The 16,890-nt window shown below is 36.4% G+C and overlaps 1 protein-coding gene across 1 annotated transcript in view; it reads right to left on the bottom strand.

The window, feature by feature from the left end:
- LOC103273754 (cyclic nucleotide-binding domain-containing protein 1-like) overlaps positions 1 to 16,630 on the bottom strand; it is a 207,814-nt gene extending 191,184 nt beyond the window's left edge. The window contains exon 1 of the mRNA XM_008071197.1: positions 16,463 to 16,630. Within this exon, the coding sequence (XP_008069388.1) occupies positions 16,463 to 16,630 (168 nt within the window). The remainder of the gene's footprint in view (positions 1 to 16,462) is intronic.
- Positions 16,631 to 16,890: the final 260 nt, after the last annotated feature.

Raw genomic sequence — 16,890 nt, 5'->3', positions numbered from 1 at the left:
TGCAGCCCTTCAGTCAACCTGTCTAGGCCTGTTGGACAAACTCAGCAGTACCACATTAGGGCATGCTTGCAGTCCTCTTAAGTGTTTTTAGTATGGAATGAGTACTAATCTGTTAAAATTGAGTATCATAACAATGTTTATAAGGTGTCTTGTACTGAGTGTATTTTAACGAATTGTTTATGCCTTTTACAAAAGTTTTCTTATTCTTAAGCAGCCACATTATTTGATGATTCCTGTACACTTGTCATCTCATTGGTATGATGAATTTGGTTTGCAGACACTGTATAAGGTTAATTCCCTTTTGGAAAGACAGAAAAGATTTTTAGCTACTTTAATTTTAGGAATTACAGCATCGATAGCTATTGCTACTTCGGTAACAGTATCAGCTGTAACCTTATCTAAGGAAGTTCATACAGCTACCTTTGCTGAATAGTTATCTAAGAATGTTTCTATTGCATCATCTACTCAGGAGATTATAGATCAAAAGTTAGAAAGTAAAGTTAATGCTTTAGAGAAGGCGGTTTTAGCAGTAGGACAAGAGCTTGTGACTTTAAAGATAAAATTGTCTATCCAATGTCACTCTGAGTTTAAGTGGATTTTCCTCACTCCTTTGGAGGTGAATGAGTCTGTCCATACTTGGGACAAGATAAAGAATCATATTGGAATTTGGAATCATTTGAACTTGAGTATAGACCTAACTAAATTATATGAAGAGATACAGGATATGACTATTGCTGAAAAACAGTTTCAATCCACTGAATTGGCTAGTTCTATATTTAATAACTTTTCATCCTTCATTAACCAAAAGTCACTGATGTCTGTACTCATTAATGTGGGAATTTGTGGGGCAGTGATTCTTGTGTTGCTATGCCTGCTTCCAGTTATTTTCAGAGTACTGAAAAAGAGCATTTCTCAGCTCACTACAGAGTTTCGTGGTTTTGTGCTAAAAAATAAAAAAGGAGAAGATGTTGGGAGTCAGCCATGGAGGTCCACTGAGCATTAGGGATCAGGGAGGGCTGTGGACCCCACGACCACTAGGATGCGTTCGAGAGCTGTTGACCCCATTCCCTCCTCCCTTTTTCTATTTAGCACACTTAGCCAAAAGGAACTCTGCTGACCTAAGCTGAAGGCTCTGTGACTGTGACAGGCAGGGCTAACTCTAGAAACTCATTGTTCCTGTTTCCCATGAACTGCAGTTTCAGCTTAGGTATTAGATATAATTCAAACTCAGGTCACATTTGGGAGCCTTCTATATGGTACAAGCTTCTTCATAAGATTTAAAAGTATATTTGTACAATTAGTATATACATATGGAGAGCTGTTTTCAGCTTTATATGGAATAGATGATTATCTAGAGTTACCAGAAATGGCCCAGCACGAACTTTGGGCTGGGCCACATTCCTAAGGTCCCAGCTTGTACTTTTGACTGGGCTGCATTCTTTTAAACCTGTTTTATCTCCAGTTAGTGTAGGGGTTTTCTACTTATTATAGAAATTGAATTTATTTTACTCATAGAAAGTGTTGTAGAATAGGTCATGCTAATGTTAGGGAATTATGTTAGTTCAAGCATGATCAAACATGATATTTTGAGGTTTAATAAGAATACAGCTAACTTTAGAAATTTCATTGTTCCCATTTTCTACTAATTGTGGTTTTGGCCTTAGTACAATTTACAGTTTATATTTGGGTTTTATTTTAGAAGCTTTATTGCTGATGACCAGCTATATATATTGGGGATTAGGAATTAGAAATTTTATAGAAGTTAAGATAGATACATAGGATTTTAGAACAGTAATTTTGTTAAGACATTGTAATAAATTGTTCCTAGAAATGGCCCAGTGTGATCTTTGGACTGGGCCACATTCTTTAGGAACTGGTTTGGGCTATAATTAAGAGTTTTTATAGTGTAGGTAGAATTAGCATAGAATAGAAAGGTGTTAGTATTTAAGTTAGTCATTAGGTGTTGTGTACATAAGCTTCAGAAGTTATTGATTATTAGAATATTATGATATTAGAATTGTTGTATTGCTTTTGAGGAACATAAACCCAAGCATAAGGAATAGTGAGATAATTTTGGGATTGTTCTTCCTCATGCTTGAGGAAACAGCTGGTGGGGAGGGTCGTCCCTCAGCCACATAGCTTTGTGTTCACATGAAAGTCTTGTGATTTAATTGGATTGTCCTTCCTCACGCTTGAGGAAACAACTGGTGGGTGGAGGATGCTCCTCATCCACCTGGTTTTGTGTTCATGTGAAAGTCTTGTGATTTAACCCATGAAAATTTAGTATAAAAAACTTACAGTTTGCCCTATTAAATGGCTTCTGCACTAGATAGAGTCCAGTCTCTTTTTTTCTTTTGCCTATTATCTATCCCTTCCAGATTTGTCAACATCACCACACCTTTCTGGGACCCTCAATTCTCTGCAGGGGTTGGCCCCCACAAAGGCATACAATTACATGGAACTTGTGACTAGGGAGTTTTCAAACAGTCAGCAAGAAAGGTCAATGATAACAGCTCAGGGGAACAAGGCTATGGGTCTGTGGTCATGTGAATGTTGTAACAATCACACGTACACACTGGGAGGGGATCATTTTTAGGTCAGGCAGACAGCTAAGATAGGGTATTTTAACAAAATGGAGTTACTTATGTCAAGAAAGCTATTGCAATTATTTTACATATTTCATTAGCTATTTCAATTAGATACATTCATATGATCAAATGATGGTAATTAGAATATCCATCACCTTCAGTATATTTTTTTCTTTAGGCATATTTGAATTATTCTTTTCTAGCTATCTTGAAATATACAATCAATTAATGTTAACTATCATCACCCTACTGATATATCAAACATCAAATCTTATTTCTTTTAAATGGGTACAAATCTCTCTCTATATATATGTCTGTATGTTTTTTTAAGAGGTGGGGTACAAGTCAGGATTAGATGTATAAGTGATCATCATACAGGTAAAGTTGGGCCTCCCTTTGGTTGTCACTTCACCTGGTTTGCGATTAGGTACGCTTATTGATATTATGTGCCTCCCCACTCCCTACCTGGCAGTGTCCTACTACTGATGATCCCTTTCTTATAATATTATGATAAGTGTTCAGGGTCTGCTTCTGAGTTAGAACATGTGGTACTCCATTGTTTCTGTGATACATCACTGAGTTTTATAGACTCTAAGTCCATCCAGGTTGTTGCAAAGTCCATAATTTTGTCCTTCTTTATGGCAGTGTGATATTTCACCATGTATATGTGCCACATTTTTAAGATTCAGTCCACTGAATGAGTCTATGTTTTTACTATTGTAAATAATGCTGCAATAAACAAGTGCATGCAGGCATTCTTTTTACAGAATGACTTTAGTTAGGTATGTTCCCAGAAGGAGGATTTCTGGGTCCTATTGAAGGTTGATTTTTAGATTTTTTTTTAGGAACTGTCACACTGTTTTCCACAGAGATTGTATTAGTTCACACTCCCACCAACAGTGTAGAAGCCTTTCCTTTCCTCAGCATCTGCTCCAGCATGTGCTGTTGTTTGAGTTATTCATGATGGTCATTCTGACTGGAGGTAGATGGTATGGCAGTATGGTTTTAATTTGCATTTCTTTGAATATTAATGAGGCTGAGCATTTTTCATGTTTCTGTTGGCTGCTCATTTGTCTTCTTTTGAGAAGTGTTTAGTCATATCTTTTGCCTAACTTTTAATAGGACTGTTTTTTTGTTTTGTTTTGTTTTGTTTCTTTGGCACATTTGAGTTCCATGTAGATCCTGGATGTTAACTCTTTGTCCAGATATACAGTTGGAAAATATTTTTTCCTGTCCTGTGGGCCATCATTCTACTCTCTTGATGGTTTTTTTGCTTTTCAGAAAATTTTCAGTATGATTAGGTTCCACTTGTCTATCATATCTCTTATGACATAGTCATTTGGGATTTTGATCAGGAATTGGTTGCCTATTCCAATTTCTATCAGGGTGTCTCCTGCATTTTCTAAAATGTTTATAGTTTGAGGTTTTACATTTAGGTCTTTGATCCATTTAGAGTTGACTTTTGTGTATGGTGATAGGTAAGGATCGTGTTCAATCTTCTGCATATGGTCAGATAGTTTTCTCAGAACAATTTACTGAGCAGATTCTCCTCTCCCCAGTGGCTGTTGGGAGGCTTTGTTGAAGATGAGTTGGTTGAGAAATTGAGGGTTTGCTTCTGGAATCTTTATCCTGTTCTATTGGTCTATATGCCTGTTCTTGTACCAGTAACAGGCTTTTTTGATTATTGTAGCCTTATAATAAAATTTAACATCTGGAAGTGTGATACTTTCCACTTTGTTTCTTTTTCTAAGGATTGTTTTGTATATTCATGGTCTTTTATGTTTCCATATGAATTTTTGCATTGCTGTTTCCAGGTCTGAGAAGAATGGTACTAGTAATTTAATGGGTATTGCATTGAATCTGTAGATTTCCTTTGGTAGAATGGACATCATAAAAATGTTGATTTTTTTTCCTACCCATGAGCATGGAATATTTTTCCATTTCTTTGTGTCTTCTTGGATTTTTTTGAGCAGTGTTTTGTAGTTTTTGTTGTAAAGATTTTTCACTTCTCAAGTTAGGAAGATGCTAAGTAGTTTAATTTTTCTTGTGTGTCTATTGTGAATGGGATTGTGCTTTTTATTTGTTTCTCTGCCTGTTTGTTGTTGACATATATTAATGTGACTGTCTTTTGCATGTTTATTTTGTACCCTAAGATTTTGCCAAAGTTCTTTATCAGTGCTAGGAGGTTTCTGACTGATTCTTTTGGGTTTTCAAGGTACAGGATCATTATCATCAGCAAAGAGGGATAACTTAATTTTCTCTTTTTCTATTTGGATACCCCACTTTCCTTCTCTTGTCTGATTGCTTTACCTAAGAATTCCAACACTATGTTGAACAAAAGGGGTAAGAATGGGCAGCTTTGTCTTGTTCCATTTTTCATGGAAAATGCTGGCAATTTCTGTCCATTTAGCAATATGTTGGCTGTGGGCTTATTGTAAATGGCTCTTACTATTTGAGGTAAGTTCCCTCTGTGCCTAGGTATTCAAGGGTTTTATCAAGAAGGGATGCTGGATTTTATTGAAAACTTTTTCTGCATCTAAAAAAGTCTATATTTGTAGCCATTAACTAACCTCTCATACCCCTTCCTGGCCTCTGATAATCTTCGATCTATACTCTATCTTCACAAGATCCACTTAAAAAAATCCCAAATATAAATGAGAACATATGATATTCATCTTTATGTACTTGGTTTATTTTACGTAGCATAATGAACTCCAGTCCAACCATGTTGAGTCAAATGACAGAATTTCATTTTTTTTATGGCTAAATAATATTCTGTCATGTATATAAATAACATTTTCTTTATCCATTTGTCCATCCTGTCTTGGCTATTTTGAATACTGTTTCTATAAGCATAAGAGTGCAGACATCTTTTTGATATTTTGATGTTATTTATTTTGTATATATACCCAGTAATGAAATTTCTGGATTGTATGGTAGTTTTATTTGCTGTTGTGGTTGTTGTCATTATTGTTTGGAAGCTTCATTCTGTATTCCATAAAGACTGTACTAATTTACATTCCTACCACCAGTGTATGAGTGTTCTCCTTTCTCCAAATCTACATCAGCATTGTTATTTCCTGGTTTTTTTGATAAAAGCCATTCTACAAGAGAAACTTGAGAAATTACATAAACACATAGATGTTAAGCAACATATTCCTGAACAACCAATGGGCCAATGAAGAAATTTATAAGAAAATTTAAAAACATCTTGAAACAAATGAAAATGGAAATGTAATATTCTGAAATCTATGATATAGCAAAAGCAGTACTAAAGAGTAGTTTGTAGAAATAAACACTATATCAAAAATGATGAAAGACTTCAAATAAGTAGCCTAATGATGTAACTGAAAGAACTAGAAATGCAAGAAAGACAAGAAATGGCAAAGGTAAGGGCAGAAATAAATAAAAATAAGACTAAAGATATACAGAAAGCAAAATGAAGAGTTTTTTTTAAAGATAAACTAAATTGACATACTGTGAGTTAGACTAATTAAGAAAAAAAAGAGAGAAGAACCAAATAAATAAAATCAGAATTTTTTTAAAAAGACATAACAACTGAGAACATAGAAATACTAAGGATCACTACAGAGTACTGCAAATAACAGAGTGGGACTCCAACTCAAAAATTAAAAAATCCTAAGATCTGATGACTTCATAGCTGAATTCTACCAAACAGTTAAAGAAATAATATTAGTTTTACTCAAACTCTTCAAAAAAATGGAAGAGGAGGGAATAATTTCAAATTTATGATATGAGGCCAGAATTACTCAGACAGCAATACAAGACAAAGACACAGAAAGAAAAAAACAAAACAAAACAACAACAACAAAACACTATAGGTCAATATCACTGATAAACACAGGCATAACAATACTAGAAAATTGAATTCAACAATACATTTTTGCTTATAGTTAACATAAGCAATTGAATTGCATTTTGGTCTTTTCTATATTCGCTATTAAAGAGGTATAAGTTTCTTAATTATATTCTCTATTTTCATAATCATATAGCCTTAATTTTTGTAATATAGGAAGCATATTAAAATAATGATAAAGTATCTGGCCCAAAATTTTCTCCCATTTAGATAAAGGTAATTATTAACTTAATTATCAGGAAATTATTTTTTAACTTCATTTTAGCATAATTGTATGTAACCCCCCAAAAAGTAACATTGCTTTATCGATGTCTTCACATTATATAAGGTAATAGTAGGGTAAGCATTAACTTGTTTTTGCTAAACATGAAGTTTTTTAAATGCAACCATGTCAATATAGTTTATTCATTTTTCATCATTGCATGACTACATTCAAATTTTTTATTCACTCTTTTGTTGATGAACATTTGTATTTTTATCAGTACTTAGCTACAAAACAATAATGATATAAGCCTTATAGTACATGTCTTTTCATTTAATATTTGATGATTTTTCTAAAATATATGCCTAAGGGTGCAGTTTCTATACTATAGGCTGTTAGCACTTGAACATCTAATATCAAACTGTTTTCCAAAATGTAAGTTCTAACTTATACTCCTACTAGTAGTATAAATATATGTAATGTCTCTTTCTTCATGATTTTTCCAACATTATACATTTTTAATTTTTTAATTTTTTGTTTTTTGTTTTTGAGTCACTCTGTCACCCAGACTGGAATGCAGTGGCACTCTCACTGACACTGCAGCCTCAATCTGTGGGGCTCAGGTGATTCTTTCACCTCAGCCTTCCAAGTAGCTGGAACTACAGTTTAATGCCACCACACCTGGCTAATTTTTGATTTATTGTAGAGATGAGGTCTCACCAGGCTGGTCTCAAATCTGTGGGCTCAGGCAATCCTCTCACTTTGGCCTCAAAAAATGCTGGGATTATAAGCACACACCATCTCACCTAGCCCTTTTTTTTATTATTTTAAAGATATGGGATCCAATTCAGGTTTAGGTATACAAATGGTCATTGTGTAGGTAAAGTTTGGGTCTCACTTTTGTCCCCACTTCACCTGGTTTGAGAACTGGTACCCTTATTGATGAGGTGTGCCCCTCCTCCCTCCCATTTCTAATTTTTTAATGTTTGCCAATTTGGTGGTAAGAAATTATATTTACTATACATTTTCATTTCTTATTTAGATTTCTATTTAAATGTACAAATTATTTATCATACATTTCCCTGATTGCTGAAGTGTTTGAACATATTTGCATTTGCTCATTTTTAATTCATAGTTTCTGTTTGGTAAAAGTTCAATTTATATATTTTGTATCTTCTATTATATATTTTTTTGATTTGTAGAACACTGTATTATTCTGTAATATTCTAGATATTAATCCATTGCTATTTGTGTATGTTGCAAATATCTTCACCCCATGTGTGCTTTGACTTTTCATTTGCTTACGGTGATTTTGGATGAACAAATGGTTCTTGATTTTAAACAAATGTTCTTATAAGTTTACTTCAAGTCTCTTATCTAAAATGATTTTGTTAACACAACATTCTACCATGCAATCTCCTAGAATATTTGAAGTCGGTCCTTCTGTAGCTGGGCTCGTGAATCAAAGTTGAGTTTTATTTATAATGTGAAGTGGGCATGCAGTTTTATCTCTTCTGTCTGCACAGGTAACCAACTGTCATTGCCCAAATAAATGAATCCACTTTCTTCACTGCTTTTCACATCGCTGTTCCCAGTCAAAAGTGTTTACGTGTGTGGACCTCAAGTTTGGAGTTGCTTGGCTGTTAGTATATTCATCTATAAGCCACTAGTGCTTTCATACCTGGTTAGAAAAGTTCCTTTACCCAAAGTGTTGCCTTAAGGAGTATTTACTCTTTTGTTCTTTGGTATAATTTCAGAAAAGAACTTCTCAAGTTCCACAAGGAATATGTTTGAATTTTTTTCATTGGAATTGCATGAAATTCATAGATCATTTGGAGACATATCTTTATGATATTGAATATTTCTGTTTGTGAGTGTGATTTATGTACATTTAAACCTTCTCTAACATCTCTCAATAAAATGTGTAATGTTTTTCAAAAAGTATTGGCACATATTTTACTATATTTTTTTAAAGTATTCAATATTTGTATAGCTATTCAAATATGAGAGAGGACCCAAAAGACACAAAATTTTTTTATTAATAATTACAGAGATCCTTTTTCTGAATGTAGGATCCTTGTGTCCTGTGGTCCTGAGAGTTGTAGGCTCCAAGTATGTCTGCCCTCCCAGCACACCTTCATTGGCACCATGCTCATGTGTTGGAATCTAGCATCCTCAAATGCTTCTGTAACCCACTATGTACATTCATTTTAATCAGATGGTGACAGAAAAAGTAGAACTGTGAAGATCTCCACAAAGGTTGGCTGCTAAAGGCAGTTCCACGTGCCCCTGTCACCACTGCCACCACCTCCATGGAAGGTGGCTGCTATAGCCAGTGCCACGCACCAAACTGACACCACTGCTGCTACTGCCTCCACAAGGGATGACTGCTCTGGTTGCTACCAGGTGCTAAGCCACTGCCACTGCTGTGGCTCTTGGTTCCAGCCTAGTAAACTCCCAGCTCCCTCCCCCACCCCAAGACACCCATGGGCATGAAAAACTGCAGCACCTGGCTATCTCACTGGTTTCCAGTGCCTGATGCCAGATACACACCATCATCGCCTGTCATAGTAGATCAACTGGAGCCCCGGAAGAGTGGAGGGAGAAGATTGGCAAAAGTCAAGAAGAGTCCATGACTAGTGAGGAGCTGCCCACTGCAGACATTTTCCAAATAGAGATTTGCATTGCCCTGCCCAGTTCCTCACAGCCTCCACCTTGTTGCCTAAGGTAATCTTGCCAAACCAGGAGACAGAAGCCCCTTCCATATGCTGAATCAGACACAGACAACTCAGGTCTCTGTGGCAGAACTGTCAGGTAGCAAACCAAGAGAACTGACCCAAGATATGAGAAATCCTACCTGCCTGCAATGAGAATAGAGGGGAGAGTCTACAGATCAGAGCTGAAGGGAATTTAGACATTCAGGAAAGACCTCAGAGCTAGTCTGGTTTCTTGTTTTGATTTCTTATTTTATCCTTTTGGCTATTTGTTTTGTTCACTTTTTTGTTTTTTGATTAAGACTCTGTGTCTGTATAGGGGAAGAATACATCAAAAGGCATGATTTTATTGGACTGTCTTTGTATGATTACTGGTATGCTTTAGGGAATTTTGTTTGTTTATTTGTTTGTTTTTTACTTTTTTCTGGCTTTGTATCTCTTTTTATTTGTTAGTTGGTATGTCTGTCTGTTTTCCCTCTTCCTCTTTTCTCTCTTGAACTTCCTCTTGACTCCCCCTCTTCTTCCATCATTTTCCTTTTTCTTACCTCCTTTTGTTCCAGGGAGTAAACCTAAACCCCCACTGCATGGACAGATTGTAAGGCAATGGGAAATAGGTTCCAGCATACCCATACACCTGTCGGTGTATACTGGGATCTGCAAATAGATTCTGAAATATAGTTTCCTCCTTGATTAAATCTCAACACCGCAAAAAGTACAGCCCCCAACCAAAGTCCAACCTCAGAAGTGAACAAAGTCAGAAGATCCTCATAAGAAAGAACAGGTTATTGAACAAAGAGAAGTAAAAGTAACCCAACCATCCCTGAAAAACAGAATTAAAGAAGGGGGGAAATGTACACAAATGAAGAAAAACCAATAGAAGAATATAGGTTTTACACAGACCCCTGGGAGGTCAGAAAATGAGAAAACAGATTTCAGAATGCAAACATTGGAGAGCCCCCAGAATGACTGATGTCAACCTACAAACCCAGAATGACTGGTCTCAAACTACAAATCCAGATATCAAGACATTAACTGAGAGATTAAAAAGAATTGAGGAGAGACAAGAGGAAAATAGGAAGGAGTTGATAGCTGAGATAACAGCAGTAAGTAATACTGTGAATGAAATAAATAACAAACTGATAAGCATGGAAAGCAGAATTAGCCAAGCAGAAGAATCTCAGAACTTGAGGACCAAAATATAGAACTAATCCAAACTGTCAAAAGCAAAGAAAAGACAGAACGAACCCTTCTAGAGTTGAGCAATTACTTCAAGAGAATGAACCTAAGAGTAATTGGTCTTCTTGAGGCAGAAAGAAAGACAGAGACCACCCTGGAACAAACATGCCATTAAATTATTCAAGAAAAATTCCCTCATCTCATCAGTTATGCAAAAATTCAAACACAAGAGATTCAGAGAACCCCTGCAAGACAACAAATGAGAAGACCAACTCCCAGAAGCAAAATAATTCACCTAAGCAAAGTCGATATAAAGAATAAATCCTAAAGGCAGCAAGAGAAAAAAGTCAGACTACCTACCATGGAAGACCAATTAGAATAGCAGTAGATTTATCTACAGAAACCCTTCAGGCTAGGAGAGCTTGGAGACCAATCTTCAAAGCTCTCAAAGATAAATAATTTCAACCAAGAATACCCTAACAGCCAAGCTAAGCTTCATCAGTGAGGGAGTATTAAAATATTTCCTAGATATTCAATCCCTAAGAAATTATGCTGCCTCCAGACCACCTCTACAAGAAACACTTAAGAAAGTATTAAACACAGAAGAAAAGGAAAAAAGAACAACAACGTTCTTTACAAGAGTACAGGATAAAGATTAAAAACACACATGAACCAACCCAAAAACCAATGGAAACAAACAAACAGGAACAACAAAAACTCTGTAAGAACCTCATGACAGGGATCAACTCTCATATTTCAATAATTAGCCTGATTATGAATGAACTAAATGCACCACTGAAAAGACATAGAATAGTAAAATGGATAAAATATCACCAGACAACAATATATTGCCTCCAAGATACTCATATCACTAGAAAGGACACTCACAAACTCAAAGTTAGAGGATGGAAAGCAAAATTTCCGGTGAATGGAAAACAAAGAAGAGGTGGAATTGTGATTTTAATCTCAGACAAAATATCCTTTAAGTTATCAAAAAATCAAAAAGATACAGAAGGCCACTACATAATGATAAAAGGTTCAATCCATGAACAAGAAATATCCATCCTAAACATATATGCATCCAACATAGGAGAACCAACTTTCATAAAGCAGCTTCTAGGTAAATTCAAAAAAGATATTGATGCTAACACTATCATAGCTGTGGACTTTAATACCCCACTCACAATCATAGACAGATCATCGGGGTCAAAAATCAGCAAGGAGATCCAAAACCTCATTGTAACTCTTGACCAAATGAACTTAATTGATACCTACAGAATACTCCACTCAATGACCACAGAATATACATTATACTCATCACCACATGGAACATACTTTAAGATTGACCACATACTTGGTCATAAACCAAGCATAAGCAAATTTCAAAAGATTGAAATTTTGCCATGCACCTTCTCAACCACAGTGGAATAAAAATAAATATCAACACCAATAAGGTTCCCCAAAACCCACAAAGACATGGACACTAAACAACATGATGCTAAGCAACTCCTGGTCAACACACAAATCAAAGCAGAGACTAAAAGATCCCTGGAAACAAATTAAAATGAAGAAACATCTTACCAAAGTTTCTGGGATACCATGAAAGCTGTAGTAAGAGGGGAATTCATATCTCTACAAATACACATGAAGAAAATGGAAGGATCACAATTTAACAGTCTAACAAGTCACTTAAGGAAGCTTGAAAAGCAAGACCACCAAAATCCTAACTTCAGCAGAAGAATCCAGACACCAAAATAAAAGCCCAATTCTGGGACATAGAAGACAAAAAGATAATACACAAAATCAATGAAGCAAAAAGCTAGTTCTTTGAAAGGATAAACAAGATTGATGATCCCCTAGCTAGACTGACCAAGAAAAAGAGAGAAAAAACCCAAATAAACACAATCAGAAACACAAAAGATGAAGTCACATCTGACCCTGAAGAAATACAAAAGATCATTACAGTCTACTATGTACACTTGTATGGAAACAAACTTGAAAACCTTAAGGAAATGGAGGACTTCTGACATCACACAACCTCCCTAGTTTGAAACAAGAAGAAACTGAGACCCTAAATAGACCATTAACAATCCACGAAATTGACTATGTCATAAGAAAACTACCTACAAAAAAAAATTCCTGGACCAGATGGCTTTCCAGCAGAATTCTACAAGACATATAAGGAGGAAATGATACCAATCCTACTGAAAGCATTCCAGGTGACTGAGAAATAGGGAACACTCCCCAAATAATTTTGTGAAACTAACATTGCATTTATACACAAGCCAGGTAAAGACCAAAGAAAGAAAACTACAGGCCAATATCTTTGATGAACATAGATGCTAAAATTCTCAACAAGATCCTAGCAAACTGGATTCAATGACACATCTCAAAAATCATCCAACATGACCAAGTAGGTTTCATTTCCAGGATGCAAGACTGGTTCAATACTCATAAGACTGTAAATATAATTAAATACATCAATAGACATCAAAACAAAAACCACATGATTATATCATTAGATGCAGAAAAAGCTTTTCATAAAATCCAGTACCCCTTTTTGATAAAAATCCTTGAACACCTAGGCATAGGTGGAACATACTTCAAAATAGTAAAAGCCATCTACAAGAAAACCCACAGCCAGCATACTGCTAGACAGACAAAAATTGAAACTATTTCCCCTGAAAATTGGAACAAGACAAGGATGCCCACTCTCACCTCTCCTGTTCAATATAGTTTTGGAAGTCCTGGCTAGAGCAATCAGAAAAGAGAAGGTGATCAGGCATATCCAAATAGGAAAACAGGAAGTCAAGTTATCTCTCTTTGCAGATGACATGATTGTATATCTTGAAAACCCAAGAGAATCTGTCAAAAATCTCCTTGCACTGATAAAGGACTTTAGCAAAGTGTCAGTGTATAAAATAAATGTGCAAAAGACAATTACATTTCTTTACACCAATAATAAACAAACAGAAACCCAAATAAAAAGCACAATTCCATTCACAATAGCCATAAAAAAATGAAATTCCTTGACATCTTCCTAACCAGATATTTGAAAGACTTTTACAACAAAAACTACAAAACACTGCTCAAAGAAATCAAAGATGACAAACAAGTGGAAAAATATCCCATGCTCATGGGTTAGAAGAATAAACATTGTAAAGATTTGCATTCTACTTAAGGCACTCTACAGATTTAATACAATACCCATCAAATTACCAGCAACATTCTTCTCAGATCCAGAAAAGACAATACAGGAATTCATATGGATACATAAAAGGCCAAGAATAGCCAAAAAATCCTCAGCAAAATAAACAAAGCAGGAGGTATTACATTTCCAGACTTTAAACTTTACTATAAAGCTGCAATAATCAAAACAGCCTGGTATTGGGACAAGAATAGGCATATAGACCAATAGAATAGAATTGAGATTCCAGTAGCAAAACCTCAATTTCTCAACCAACTCATCTTTGACAAAGCCTCCACTACCCACCAATGGGAAGATGAGACCCTATTCAGTAAATGGTGCTGGGAAAACTGGCTGACCACATGCAGAAGATTCTAGCAGGACCCCTATCTATCCCCATACACAAAAATTAACACTAAATAGATCAGAGACCTAAATATAAAATCTCAAACTATAAGAACCTTAGAAAAAGCAGGAGACACTCTTATGGAAGTTGGAACTGGCAACCAATTCCTGAGCAAAACCCAAAATGCACAGACCATAAGAGATAAGACAGACAGGTGGGACCTCATTAAACTTACAAGCTTCTGCAAAGCCAAAGAAACCATCAAGAGAGCAGGCAGGCAGTCCACAGACTGGGAAAAAATATTTGTCAACTCTATGTCTGACAAAGGCCTAACATCAAGGATCTACAAGGAACGCAAACATGTTGAAAACAAAAAAACAAACAGCCCCATTACAAAGTGGGCAAAAGATATGAATAGACACTTCTCAAAAGAAGACATATGAGCAGCCAACAGATATATGAAAAAATTTTCGCCTCACTAGTCATTGAGGAGATGCAAATTAAAACTACATTGAGATACCACCTAACTTCAGTCAGAATGGTCATCATCAATAACCCAAAAAATAACAGATGCTGAAGAGGATGTCGCAAAAAGGGAACACTTCTACATTGTTGGTGGGAGTATAAACTAGTGCAGTCTTTGTGGAAATCAGTGTAGCAATTCCTAAAAGTTCTAAAAATCAACTTTCCATATGGCCCCTCAATCCCTCTGCTGGGAATATACCCAGAAGAACTCAAATCACTCTTTAAAAAAGATAACTGTACATGTATGTTTATCACAGCATTGTTCACAATAGCAAGATCATGGAATCAACCATGCTGCCCATCAAAAGAGGACTGGATTTAAAAAAATGTGGTACATATATACCATGGAATATTATGCAGCCATAAAGAAGAACAAAACTATGAATTTCACAGCAACTTGGATGGAATTAGAGTTTATAATACTGAGTGATCCTTCACAGAAATAAAGATCTGAGTATCACATGTTCTCACTCAATGGACCTTGAACAACTACGGTAATACTATGAGAAAAGATTGACAGTGGCAGGAAACTATGGGGGGTGGGGAAGTTAGGGACAGGGAGGTGGGCTTAATGGTAGTCGATATCAGCCTGGGGAAGGGGGGGCATACCTCATCAACAAGGGTACCTACGCGATGAATATTTGTATACCTAGTCCTTCATTGCACCCCACAATTTTAAAATAAAAAAATATAATAAAATTAAATAAATAAATAATAGTAATTGTATATTTATTCTTACATGTTTAAAATTCAGTTAACTTTAAAGTACTCCCTGTTTGATGTCCTTTCCACTGCTCAAAACAGTTTTTGAATTCATCTATTTTGATGGCTTTTAGTGTGTCTAGTGTTTTTTGTTTCAGCTCTTCTACCTTGGCAAAACGTTTCCCTTTGAGGACTTTTTTCATCCAGGGAAACAAAAAAGGTACTTGGAATGAGATCAGGTGAATAAGGACGGTGGGGCATGAGGATCATGCCATTTTTGACCAAAAACTGTGCAGCACTCACTGTTGTGTGCAGGTGAGCTTGTGAATCAACCATCATGAAGTGGGTAGATATGTTGAAAGATTCTTTAAAAAAAAATTAACTAAAGCAGAACACAGCCTCTCACAACATTAGCTTACTACACTGATGCTGATAGATTCCAAGAACACTTACCTCATGGGGGAAGCCTAAACTACGAGGGGCCTGCCCTGCAAAAGATAATTCTGGGTTTTTCAGGTCCTCCCTTGAAAAATCTCTTTATTAATGATATTTTTCAACAGATTATTACCTATGTTTCTTGGACTGATTTGTTTTATTGTAAATCAACAATGTATTTATAAGTATGTTTTCTCATATTTTACTCAGTTTTTGTTTCCCTTTAGAGAGGGGACTGGAAGACATTTTCTGTAAAGTACTAGATGACAAATACTGTCAGTTTTGTAGGCCATATAGTCTGTCACAGTTACTCAAATTTGCTCTTTTCTTGGGTGTGGCTTTGTCTAAATAAAACTTTATTTGCAAAAATAAAAACTGCATTTCAGATTTCACTCAAAGGTTGGAATTTGCCAACCTCTAATCTAGAGCTTTATTGAAAGGCACAGGGAATAGCCAGAAGGATGTCTCCCGAGATGGCACCAACCCTATAGGGAACCTAACAAAGACAACAAAGGCCGTAAATTCCTGCCTTTCCTGCGCATGCGAAACTTAAACTCATGCACAAATACTATCTCCCTATAGGAATACTACCTCATAGCTCCCTCCAATAAAGACCCTAAGATGGCTCTGGCTGGCATGGCCAGGCTCAGAGAGCACAGGCCACCCCCTTCCAAAACCGATAAATACAGACCTCTCTCTCACCCTCTCACTCTCACTCCCCTTTCCCACCAGGTGGTTACAGACCTCCTTCCTTCTTTCTGTAGCTGCTGCTCTAATAAATCTCTTGGCCTCAAAGGGTATTGAGTCTCACTGGCGCCCTCGTCCTTCATTGGTGCCGTGACCGGTTGGGAGCCCTCTCGCCTAAGGCGAGACCCCATCCCGTTGCCAGTGGCACTCGCCCCTTGAGGCCTTCACCCACTTTCTTGAATGCCAGTGCCGCATCCATCACCACCTCGGATTGGTAAGTGCCCCCTCCTGAAAAACCTAACAACTTCCCCGGGATACCCGAAAGGGACTGACCGTTGATTGTCCGGTGGCTCTTTTGGCCCTGGGTGAGGGGGGGACCACACCCCACCTAGGCTTTCAAAGTCACAGCGGACCCCCTACCGGTTCTTCATTCTCCCACCTAAGACTCTAA

Source organism: Carlito syrichta, unplaced genomic scaffold (genome assembly GCF_000164805.1).
Source record: "Carlito syrichta isolate Samal-C Ts95f unplaced genomic scaffold, Tarsius_syrichta-2.0.1 Scaffold314160, whole genome shotgun sequence".
NCBI classification, from domain to species: Eukaryota; Metazoa; Chordata; class Mammalia; order Primates; family Tarsiidae; genus Carlito; species Carlito syrichta.
Note: the sequence above shows the minus strand (reverse complement) of the source record. Positions and strands in the feature narration are given on the sequence as shown.